At 42.3% G+C, this 13,136-nt stretch overlaps 1 protein-coding gene across 2 annotated transcripts in view; it reads right to left on the bottom strand.

Moving 5' to 3' along the window:
• Positions 1 to 9,553: 9,553 nt before the first annotated feature.
• Positions 9,554 to 13,136, bottom strand: part of SPRED2 (sprouty related EVH1 domain containing 2) — a 58,857-nt gene continuing 55,274 nt past the window's right edge. For both annotated transcript variants that reach the window (XM_030269253.4, XM_072927637.1), the window contains exon 6: positions 9,554 to 13,017. In XM_030269253.4, coding sequence (XP_030125113.1) covers positions 12,367 to 13,017 — 651 coding nt within the window. In that variant the 3' untranslated portion in view covers positions 9,554 to 12,366. The remainder of the gene's footprint in view (positions 13,018 to 13,136) is intronic.

Genomic DNA, 13,136 nt, shown 5'->3' with positions numbered 1-13,136 from the left:
ACTCCTGCTTTCCAATTTAGATGATTTGGCATGTGAAGAATGCAATGAATATTTAAACCTGTAGTTTGGCATAGCCTCCACAGAGCAGCTAGAAACCTACTCCTGTCTTCTGGGGACCAGCCAGCAACGATGTAAAACCCCAAGCCTGGAGGAACAGCACGGGGAGCTTGTGAGGTCACATCAATCTTCAGCGCTCAACCAAAATCACTCTAATCCTACCATTCTTTAGATTCTTTAAATTAACCTCAGGATTCATATGGAGGAGCCGTATGTGGGTGGAGCTGGGGGTTATTTGATAGATTACTCAGACCACTCCGCTGGTCATATTTTATTCACGTGAGAGTAGCTGCTGAGGGCTGTTCCACACCACTGGAACCAGGGTCCCCAGTGCACAGACGGTGTGCAACCATGCAGTAACAATCTCTGCCTGCAAGATCCTGCAATCAAACCAGATTAGACAAAAGGGTCAAAAAGGAAGGCACCCCTATTTTGCCCTCCTTGCACACATGGCTGAACGAGGGGCTCGCACACACATTGAAACAGCCACCAATTAAGAGTTTACTGTAACCCCTTTGTACCCAACTTAGCCCACGGCTGTTGGACTCTGTGGGTATTGATGATTCTGAGATTGTAGAAAGTCTCTGTCTTTCAGCCCCATTGCCAAAGAAGAAGTCATAATTTGTCTGTGCTGGTTTCAAGGTTGTTTATTCTGTTTATCTCTAACATGTTCTGCTGCCCTGCCGCAGCTCTGTCCTGCAGGGCAGCGTGTGGGGCTCTGCCCTCAGTGGGATGGTACAAACATTAAATACCAGAAACTACCTGTGCTGGATTTACAATAACGTGCCAATATCTGTCACCTACGTTGGACAGTGTGTCCCCAGCCTGAACCAACAGAAAAATGCCAACACCACAGTGAAACATGGAGGGCATGAAGAAGGAGAAAAAGGACAAGACACACCCAATTTCCTCCATCTTGTCCCCTTTGAACCCTTAATCTAGAAACCTAAAATTTTACTTTTGCACCCATGTCACACTTAATTATTACTCTTATCAAACACTCAGAGCTTGTAATTCATCCTGTAAGATTGAAAACTCTTTTCCATGGACAGAGATCACAGACAGTGTCTCTGGGGGCTCTGTCCAGGGGGGTTCCTGACCCCTGCCAGGGTCCCAGACCTGCCAGGGCAGCCAGAGGGAAGCCCTGGATTCCCACACACGGCAAAAATCAAAGCAAATCAACTCAGCTTTATTGGCTGTCAAAGGGCGGCCGGTTCAGGAGCCACCACCAGAAATCCTCCATCATCCGCTCGAACACACAAGGATAGATGCTGGAATTCAGCCAAGACAATGTGGCTTTCATCTTCTACATGAAAGGGGGCTCCCTCTGACATTTTGAGGCCCACTTTCTTAAGAGCTGTTATACAAACTTGGGCTCACATGGGCTCGAATGATACAAGCGAAACTTTCACGGCAAAGTTTCCGTGTGCTCCGCAACGATGCGCGTGGGAACGACCCCACTGGCTGAACAACTCCAGCAGGAATCAGTTTGCAGCCACCAGCCATAAAGGACAGCAGTGGAAATAAATTTCTGATCTCAGCGTCCCCTGAGCCGTGCTTTCAGCAGAGATATTAGCACGGACAGATGCACCTTTCCTCAGGAGTCGCTGTTGCTCTCTGTCTCTGCGTGGCTTTCTGGAAATCCCAGATCTAAATATTGGCACTTTTGTGCTGTTTAACTTGTGAAGCCATCCTGTAGCCAGTGGCCTTCTTCACACACAATTATATTTAGAAGGCTCCATAGGCTGGTATGTCATTATCTCAGTGTGTTAATTGATTAAGTCTGGCCTACATACAGTCAGTTGGACTATTCCCTTTTGGGTTGTTATTATTAGCAAGATCCAGACATTTTAAGCCTTTTGGAGCACAGGAATCTCTCTCATCACACAAGCAGAAGCCCAGAGAAATCTCTTGGAATCACTGGCTTTGCAGCTACAATAATTTAGCTTTGTAGATGGAAAAATACTGATACTGATGCACAAGAAAGTGGTAAAAAAAGGTGAAAGCAGACTTCAATCTGACAACAACGACAACAAAAAAAATCATCCACCTAGCCAACACTCACAGCTGAACTAACAAATTGTGAAGCAGACCCTCTAGCAGCTAGAGTCAGACAGAAAAAACCCAGGGCATTACTTGACACATTTCTCTGCTCTGATTGGGAAAACATGTCACTCCCCTCCCAGCTATCACTGGTATATGTTAAAACAAGTATTCCACGAGCCATGAAATAAACAGGGCTTAGTTTCTAAAGGATGTGTCTGGGCACAACTGGCTGTTTAAGGTGAGAGGTGTGGTGTGAAAGCAAAGCTGCTCTTGTGGGGTGGCTGTTTAGTGTCCAGCAGGGCATGACTGCCAGCTGAGTTTATCCACAGGTAAGGCACTCCTAACAAGGGTTTTCCCACACTGTTTGCCCAGTGTCTAATCAGGGATGAGCTCAGCAGGAATACTAAGAGCTCTCTGTTTTACCCACATGCCTATTTTTATGAAGTTTGTTGGAAATTAATGTCTTTGAGAGCTCAGTTTGGTTTTCCCTGGACATTACTGGAGCAGTGGACAGGACAAGCAGAAGATTAATGGTGCAAATACAAATCTGTAAGAAACCAAGCCAAAGATGAATTTGTGTGTCTCTTTCTACTCCAAGCTGTAATTAAATTCAACGAGGCACAGAGCCTTAGGACCCACATCTTAAAGAGCCCTGTACCTACTATTTTCAGTGATCTGTGGCCTGGCTTCCAGAGATGCTGCTCATCTGTATTTCATGTTGAAGCAATTAAAATTCACTAAATTGGAAGTCTCACATTAGGATCCAAACATCAACCAGTGATATTCTGCAGCAGAACCACCAAGTTGCTGCTATTTGGCTGACCTGCTCAACTGCCCATGTATTAAGGTCTTCATGTTGTTTGTGACTAAGACCTAATAAATGACACTTAAATGGGTTGTGATGGCAACTCAGGCTGCAGAATTTTTCTGTATTTCGTTATAGGTTTTGAGGAAATGCAAAGACCTTTGCGCAAAGAAATAAAACCCACGGAGACATTCTGATATTGTTCTGTGCATTAGCCAGGCTCTTAGGAAAATAGCTGCCAATAATTAGTGTCCTAACCCTGTATTTTGGGGGTGATTATACTTTATTAAAGTCAGTGGGAAGTTTCCCATTGACCTCAGCAGGGCCAGTGTTTTACACCAACCAAGTTCATGGGTTTCAGAAAAAAAAAAAAAGACATTCAACACCTCTCAGTGCAAAGCCCATTGAGCCTAAATACAGATTTACACCTTCCTGTCAGATACCCTGCTCATCCTAGTTTGTAGTCACAGCTACAGCACAACTGTACTTTGGAAAGCATCTCAGTTCTAGAAAACAAATGTTATAAATCCAGCTCAATGTCAGCAATGTGACAAACAAACAAACCAATAAATGGCTGTGTTTTCACTACCTGCCTCATACACTCAATCTGTTTTGGGTCTTTGACATGCAGGAGCCTCCAGAGAAACTGTACAACAATAAGAACACAGTATCACCCCAACAATCAGGAAATGATGGTTACAGGATTCACAAAAGAGGATTAAATCTCTTGCCAGGAGAAGGATTTACAGGGGAAGACACTGTTATTTGCAAAATAGTTGCCACAGGGCTGCAGCTCCTGAATATTGTCACATTTCAAGGGCAACCTGTACAAAAAGGTGGCTGGAAAAAACCTCAAACTGTCATTTCAGCACGAGGAAAACCACCAGAGAAAATGGTAGAAGAGTTGTTATTTTAGATAAATCAAATAGATTTCATTTTTTTTCAAATTTCAAATATTTTCAAATTTGTTAAGGTTAATGAATAAACTCCCATCACTGTTAACATTCAACTGGATTTTTTTTTAAGAGGCACATAAACTTTCCTGTTTGAGGGGATAAATCAATGACAAATTGTCTGATGTTGGGAAGAAATTTCCTCTGCTAGCAGATGATTCCAATACAGAGTTTCTTGTATTCTTTCCCTTTGAAGTATCTGGTACAGGCTGTGGTTAGAGCAGGATATCAGCCTGATGAACCCAAAAGACATTTTCTTGTAGCTCAAAGTTCAGATGGTCACAAACAGCAGTTGTTCTGGTTAGAAAAAAGAATCACGCATTTGCTCTAAGTTCAAAAGCTCTCTGCTCAGCACCTGGATTTGCTGCTCTTCATGCCACATCTTTACAACCACTTCCTTCAGGAACTGGCCATAAAAAGTGCTCTGATGGTGACAGCTCTTAAAATGTTATGTATGTGAGTGGGTTTGAAAACACAGCCCTCTCAGAGGTGCTTCTTTGTTGCAGGACCTTTTGGTCATGAATGTTAGTACAGAGGCATCCTTTCAACCTTTTTAAAAGATCTTTGATTGGAATTTCAACCTAATATCAGAAATAATTGCTGCCAGCTGGAAACCCTGCAAGTGAAAGGTGGCTGAGGGAACCTCCCTGCCAATTTGTCACTTTTCAAGTCAAAACTGTTTACTCCTCCTACCTGTATTCCTTTTGTGAAGGTCCAAGTAAATGAAATGTCCTGGTAATTTGGCACAGGAAAAAACAAAAAAAAACAAACAAAAAAAAAAAAAAAAAAACAACAACAAAAAAAAAACCCCCAAAAACAAACAAACAAACAAAAAAACCCCCAAAAACAACAAAAAAACCCAAAAAAAACCCAAAACAAAACAAAAACAACAACAACAAAAAACAAACCAAAAATATGAGTGCTAAGTTTAAAATCAGTGATCCTAGGGTCCCAGAAAACCCTCAGCTGTCACTAGGACAGGACAGGAGCTGGTGCACAGAGCAGCAGAAGAAATCCCCTTTTAAGGATGCAGACTGTAACTGCAGCCAGCACCTCTGAGGAGGATGGGAGAAGGAGGATGATGGAATATCCTCAGCTGGAAGGGACCCACAGGGATCACCAAATTCCAACTCCTGGCCCTGCACAGGACACCCCAACACTCACACCATGTGCTGGAGAGCGCTGTCCAAATGCTTCTTGAACTGGCAGCCTTGGTGCTGGGATCACTTTCCTGAGGAGCCTGTTCCAGTGCCAAACCACCCTCTGGATGAAGGAAGTTTTCTCAACATCCAACCTAAACCTTCCTGGACAACTTCAGGCCATTCCCTTGGGTCCTGTCACTGTCACCAGAGAGGAGATCAGTGCCTGACTCTCTTCCCCTTCCGAGGGAGTTGTAACTGCAGTGAGATCTTCCCCAGTCTCCTCCAGGCTGAAGAAGAAGAGCATGGGAAGTTCACCTCAGAGAGCTGCCAGTGGAGGAGGTGCTTTAGGTGCCAAACCTTAAGATACTGGCATACAAACCCTTCAAATCCCAGGAGAGAAATCCTGGCTTCACTTTGGTGTATGGGTCTTTGGCCACTGACTTAAGTGGAATTAGGATTTTACCTCAGGGGACTGGAGAACAGTCTCCAGTTGTCTCCTACCTGTTGCTGGAAGGAATCCATTTATTTAAAGTCTAGAGAAGCACAAATGCAGCAAATAGCATTGCACTGGGGATGGCTGCTAGAGTTTTGAAATTAAATGTATGTGGTTTTTTGCTACCTGTCTGGCACATTGCAGCCCTTCAAATCTCTCTGCAAAGACAGGGGTAAGTGTGAGGACTCTGCTCACCCTGCAGCCTGCTCCAGGCCTGTGGCATTTCTGGCCACATATGGAAGCACAACTATGTCTCAGCCCTGTGGCAGAAACCGTATTTAAAGTGTGGAACTGGCAGTGCTGTAAAGGCTGCCTTGCTCTGGCCAAATGGCTTACCACAAACCCCTCCATTTCAGAGAGATGAATGAATGCACAGGCTTTCCTGCTTGCCAAAATGCCCATGGTTTCCCCAGAGCCCAGTCAATGGAAGCCCAGAAACAGCATCACTGACCAGCCAGCACATGACCCTGGAGCTGCAGCAGAGCAGAAATCTCCTCTGGGCAGAATATATCTCTGCTTCATCCCACTGCTGTTTTGCTTGCTATTTGGAAGCATTCTCATGTCTGTGGCTGGCTCAACCACTTAATAAGGTTCTGGGGTTTTGCTCTAGATGAGGATGTTCACTGAGATCTATTCATTAAGCCAACAGAGAAATCCTGCAGCCAGCCCCACGATCTGGGATCACTGCACAGAAAACCCCATTCATTGCTGCCAAGCCACCAGGGTCAGCCATACAGCAGGAGTTTTACCTGTTTATTTAGTTATTTAGAGGGTCTTAGGCCTTTAGATCACGTTGGTAATTTTGGATTTCTGTTCCAAAAGGATATGTATATGCATATTCCATATGCACATTTGCAGTTTGACAGCCTGAGCCATGTGCTGGTCTGAACCCTCCTCCTGGAGCTCCTTCCACCCTTCCTGGCAGGAACACCTGGAAACTGCTGGGGGCATTCCAGCCCCAACATCAGACCCCACACCCACACATTACTGTGACAGGGGGAGCTTCCTTTTAGGTACCCCTCAAAAAAAAAAAGAAATAAAACAAGACAATTCTATTTCTTATGTTTCATATCTAGGATGAACCATATTTCCCACATCTGCATTCAGTCCTAACTTCTATTTCCTTTTTTGTTTTAGCTGTTCAGAGTTTTCTGATACCAATTTATTGGGATTTGACTTTTGCAATGTTCAGACTCCTGAAGAAAACCAGCAGAGTATTGCTTCTTTTGGCTGCCCACACCAAAATACTCTCCCTGTAAGTTGTGGCCTGCACTTTTGCAAAATGTGGTTGAAAGTTATACTTTGTAACCTGGCTTTTATCATTGTTCTCAGGAAGTTGTAAAGAGTAAGCACTTTTAAAGTGAAATCACTTGTGTTCAGTTGTTCTGGAATTGAGCTTTTAAAGTTGGAAATTACTCTCTGGGGCACAAGGATGATAATGCTTTAAACTTCAGAAGTGTCTGAGGTTTTAGTTTCTGATTGAGGTCAGAGCTCAATGTAACCTACATACTGGAAATCTCTGATTTGAAGATAAGGTACATTTGGAAACATATCAGACTTGATACTTCAAGGGTCTTACTGTATGGACAAGTTCCCTATCCCTGTTCTTTTTTACGACTGAAATGCCACATCAAGAGCTCTATCAGTTAATAAGATAACACTGGCACAACACTGAAGTGAGGAAATTAGGAGTGTGAAAATCAGCAAAGCGCTTGCTCAAAGCATTAAGCCTGATAGTCCTGTCAGTTGCCTTAAAACAGATGTTGGCCAATTCAGTAGCTCATCGTGACATAATCTCAGAAAATGCAAAAAAGGGAATGGCAGTTCATGTGACATTTTCTATATAATTAAGTAATCTAGATAAGAATTAAGCTTTAGGCTGTGTATGACTTGGCAATGTCTTATCCATCCTGAAGTATGCATTAATTCTTGCTCCCCGAGGCAGTGATGCTTACTACTGACATCAGTGACTCCTTGGGTGATTACATGGATTATATTCAGTCTGAAAATCACTTTATGCTTTCCTTGCCACCTGGGAGCACGGAGCTGTGATGGCTCAGTGATGGGACGTGTTTCAGTCCTCACAAACCTTTCTCCTTACACCACCCAGGGCCCTCCCGTGGGATCCTGTCTCACATGATGTCAGGCAGCAGGCTTGGAATCCAACAGAAGCCAAACCAAAGTCTGTCAACTCTTCCTAAATGAATTTACAAGCAGGGAATGAGATGAATGGCATGGGATGGTTGTGCATTACTGCAGAAAAGCAACTAAAAATATTTGTGGGGATCTAAGTATATGACCCCAAAAATACACACATACTTTCCACCATTTAAATATCTTGTCTCTGGGTGGAAGCCAAACATTCTTCTATTTATTTCCACATATGTCATCAAGATTCTAAGGAATTTAATTGCCTAAATACATCCTGGAAAAGGACAAGGTGTTGGGAGGATGTTAACTCACCTAACATCATGTGCTAAAGAAAGGAAAGCATCTCCTTGTTGCTCTTACAGAAAAGGCTGTATTTCTTTTATTACAAGAAGACAAAATTCTGTCTGTGGTAAGTACTGAGAACACAACGATACCTCTCCCTGACAGCTACTTCAAATTTGCATTTTTAAGTGGAATTAGCAGAGAAAGAAGATTTACACACCCCTTGCTGGCAGCTTGGTTTGTGCTCCATGCAGTGAAGCTCCTGACAAAGCCTAAATTCCCGATTAATCTCCAGGATGATAGGAGAAATAACCTTTGGATGAAGATGGTGGTGGACTTCAGGGTACTCCAAGCCAGACTGTGTCACAAACCCCCCATACGACTTTATGGAAGCCACTGGAACTCTTGGACTTGTTTTCACAACAGGAGTAAGCCAATTTTCCCCATTTAAATCACAAGCTCTCCAAGCAGGGTGAGAAAAACCTCCCTGCTGCTTAAGCAGGGAAGAGATGCCTGGAGAGCCACTCTGAGCCAGGCAATGGTAGCTGCACACTTGGTGTCAAATCCCTGCTAGAAAATGCCAAGCTGCATTTGTCAGACCCTAAAAACTCAGCCTGGGTGAGGACATTATTCTAAAATGCATTTTGTATTACATTTACTAGTGAAGTAGATTTTTTTTTAAACCATAAAATATTCAACATATGGTTTCATATGGCTGAAAGCTTACAGTATCTGTGTCCTCTCCAATCTCAGTCTCTCTGACTGCATCCTACCAAGAGGACAGTACCTGTCCCAGACAGACAAAAGGAGTAAATTATGCCTTGTGTTTTCCACATATTCAGTGCCCAAATGTAATGTTTTCTTGTTCAGTTTAGAAATCTCCAGGCATAAGCAACACCTTGGATTCATGGATGAAAGCAAGAGGACATCACAGGCTGCAAAGAAAGATGGTTTTAGCCATGCATTTTGTGGGATGGGCTAAACCCAAATGGCCAGGGAATAGGGGTGGAGTTCTTCTCCATTAGTTAAGAGTGATGCACTGTGAGCAATACTTTGCTGCTGATGGAGCCAAACACCAACACAAACTGAATAATCTTGTCCTGAACGCAGCACCCGACCCACACTGAGCATTTCTCATGAGGGCTGCACGTCTTTTTAAAAACACACACACATACCATCAGTTGTATAATAAATGTACGCAGAAATCTTTGTTTATATGAGCACATCATGTTTCTAGGAATATGTAAACAAATAGAAATGAATAAAAAGTGTGCTCTTTGCCCCCTATCCTACATACTGCTTGGGGCAGCTGTTGTTCAGCAGCACATAAAAGAGGAGCAACAGCTTTGTCATCACTTACCTATGGAAAAACAAACCTGGGCTCTGCAGATGTGGTCCGTGTCGGCCTGACCAAGCCATTGGAAATAACTATAAAACTTCAGATATACTCCTGGTTTCTCCCTGATTTTCCCCATTGAAATCCATTTTGCCACCCAAAATTGTAAAATAAAGCAATTTTTTTCCTTACAAACCCTGAGCTCTGGAGATCCCCCCGTTCTGTTTCCCCCTCAGTCCCCAGCCACCTCAACAACAATAAAAAACATATTTTTGACAATAAAAGGCATCATTTTGATATGATGTATTTGTATTTACATGGTACATTTTAAAGCAATAGCTACACTGATCATACATATTAGAAACAATAAAAAAAGAAGTTAAGAACTAAAATGTACATCATACACTTGTATATATATTTTTTTTACACAGAGGTAAAAAGGCTTATAAAAATCAATACAACAGGGTTTTAACTTTTAGTATATAGATACATAATGATGAGGCTTCAGGCACTTTAATTTGTTAACGTGAGCAATAGCTTGGAAAAAAAAAAAAACAAAAAAAAACCAAAACCTTTCCACAACAGGAAAAAAAAAATTGGTTAATGTTTTTGTTACCACAGATACAAAAATAAAATCTGAATAATTTCTCTCAAATGATTGATGTCAGTATTGCAAAGCTGACTGGGAGAATGCTACACACTGTTCAGCAGCAGTGTGGAAATTAAGGAGAAATATTTACAAAAAACCACCCATTTCTATCCTTGTGCCCTTACACCACTGCCATCACGAACCAAATAACGTACGCAGCAAAATCTACAAGTATTACAAAAACCCAAGAGAAGAGGGAAGAAGGAGGGAAAGAAAAAAAAAAAAAGAGGGACTTTTTTTTAATAACTTTTATTTTCAGACATACAGAAAGGCTTGGAGTATGTCTACTTTACTTAAATAAATAGGGGCACTTCAAGACCGGACAAAAAACTGTAAGATCTTTTTGTAGTGTTGTGCTTTATAGAGAGAAGATCTTACAGATGTTTGTTTACATGAAACAACTTTTGAGAACAGAAATAAAAGGAAAAGGTTGTTTCATTAATTAGTTTTTTACGAGGCTGGCTTGATGTTTACTAGACACCATTGAGAGATTTGTCAACTGCTATTAGGCACAAAATATTTTTATTTCATTCAGCAAACCCAGACACATCACCCAGAGTGTAACACTCCATCCCTTTTCCACTATCATTCAATTTTTTTTTTCTCCAACCGAAAAAAATCCCCAGTAACTGCTATGAATTAAACCTACCCAACTCTATAGTGTATAATAAGCACATTGCATACTTAATTCATGGTTGACTAAAAAGCTGTGATTAACTCTCAGAGGAACCGTTGGGACATTCCACCAAGAAAGAATGGCAAGCGTTCCTTTTACATTTATTTGGCAAATTAATTATTAAAAAGAAAAATCCTCTCTTTTAAGACTGATGTCAATGTGCAATAGAGGGAGGGAAAGGACATGCGCCCACTGGCAATTTACTGCAGAAAGAAATTATGGCAGGAACAGCAGTGCCAGCTTTGACAAGCCAATCCCTAGCTGCCTCAAAGTATTCGGATTGTACTATGCTAGTTAGAGCTCACTGCGCTAAATCTTTTTTTTTTATTTTTTAATAAAAATTATTTGGCTATTCCTTGTAATATATTAGAAAAATACTCTTTTTCCAAGCTAATTACAAGCCTTGTACACAAGACAACATGACATTAAAAAAAAAAAAATTAAAAAAATTAAAGTAATAGTATCCTGCTGTATGCACCTTATGCATCCACTTGAGAAACCTGGGTGGTGAACTGGGGAGGGGGAAAGCCAGGCAGACACCTCAGCCTGGCTCCTGCAGGGACTCACCTGCTCCATCCCACACACAGGCTCACAGCAAGGTGTGGGAGAATCTGGCAGGTTGGGACTGCAGGTCACAGACTGGAAGTGGTAGTTAACATCCTGGCTATGGATTTTTCAATACCTGCTCGGACTGCTAAATGTTGTTACTACAGTGGACGCGAATGTTCTCATGCTCATGCATACAGAAAACAAACACACACGATTTTCCATATAATCCACCACTTAATGCAGCATTTCCCCAGAATTGCCATAATAGTGCTTTTGACATTGCATTGTTAGTAATTCTTTGCATATCAACAATTTTCCTCATCTGGAACCTTAGTGTTTTATTCACAGATCTCTACGTTGCTGTCTGATGATGAAATTCCCTTTCTTTTTGGGCAGAGTTCTGAAAACACATTTTTCCGATGTTATTTAGGGAAAAGAGAAAAGCCTAAAATTTAAGTTTCCCTTTCAAATAGTGGTCTGAAATGATTACAGGTAAGGAGGACTATCATATTCTCAATGGCTATGTGACTATGGTAACTGAGCCTTACTTTCTGTTCACAGAGCCTTAGGAACAGAGAAATAATTTAAGATGTTTGCTGAAGGAAATGACGATGGACCCTAGAAGAGAAACTGCAGCTTAGATGGCTATTTTAGCTTTGGAAAACAGAACAAAAAAACCCCAAAGAAAACCAGTGACAGAAATACTGTGTTGTGGTACAAGTTTGTTACTAGCACACCTTCTATACACACACAATAACTTGACGGTAAGTTAAAGTATCTTCCAAGTGAGATCTCGTTCACTACACCGCCCCACTTCTAGAAATGCCAAAGCTTGCTAACACGCCGTTGGTACCACACAAGCGGAGGCAAGACAGACACAACCGGGAGATGTTCTACAATCCACCACCATTTAAAGCAGTTCTTCTCTCAAACTCATTTTAAATGAAAAACAAAAAAAAAAATTATATAAACATGTACAAGACAGTCTGTTTTGATTACAGATTAATAATACAAAAGTCTATGCTGTAGGTTAGTTAGTTAGAACAGTTGATGAGCAAATCAATGCAGTGTGAGCCCCAGACGACCCAATGGAAAGTGATCCAAACTGGTGGTTTCCGGATGCTGTCGGGCACAGCAGCTGCATTAAAGTGAGTGACCATAGTGCTCCAAAACCAACGTGTTCCTCGAACTACAGGAAAAACCCTAACACTTGGAACGCATCTGTAGTCATCCAGCAGCTTTGTGTTTTCCACCACAGCACCTGCACATGACCCCACAGTGGTAACAAGCCCGAAGCGGCAAGTAACAGCACATACATGGAGCAATGAAAGACAAGGCGATAAGGGCCATCCACCGGAGGCAAAACATTTCATCACTGGTGTCACACGAGCAAGGATCCGTATAGTCTCCTTCTGGGTCGGACATACAGTGATAGAGCATAGTGTCTGCACACCACATACAGCTCACTCGATGGATGCAAGTCTTGACGCGGTCTGGAGCATCCTGGCACTGACCCCGCTTGTTCTCCTCGTGGTTGAACATGTCCCTGCAGTACACGCACCGCGACCTCTCCCCGTCTTCCTTCCGCCTGGGCTTGAATTTGACAGGTTGAGTCTTTATCACAGCACCCTTGGTATCTTCACCCAGGTCAAAGTCCGAGTTGTCTACGTAAGGATAAGTGTACTCGTGTTTGGAGGCCTCGCTTTTGGCAAAACGGACGTAGGAGTCCATGTCGTCAGGATCAAAGTTCTTCCCTCGTGCTGGGGCATGGCGGTAATCCTCATAGCCAGTCATCCAAATCTTTTCCCGAGGATTGATGCGCACGATCTCCTCATCATCATCTGGAAAGTTGACGTGCCGGTAGGACCGTGGTACTGACTGTGCAAGTAGGAAGGAGATGAAGAGAGAGAAAAGATAAATAAGCTCATTTTGCTACTGGTAATCGCTGTCTCCTTGCTTCCTGAAGAGCCAGTAATTAACAACTTTGTCTTTCTTTC

This window comes from Taeniopygia guttata, chromosome 3 (genome assembly GCF_048771995.1).
Source record: "Taeniopygia guttata chromosome 3, bTaeGut7.mat, whole genome shotgun sequence".
Taxonomy (NCBI): Eukaryota; Metazoa; Chordata; class Aves; order Passeriformes; family Estrildidae; genus Taeniopygia; species Taeniopygia guttata.
The sequence above is the reverse complement of the archived record's forward strand: the minus strand, read 5'-3'. Positions and strand labels throughout refer to the sequence as shown.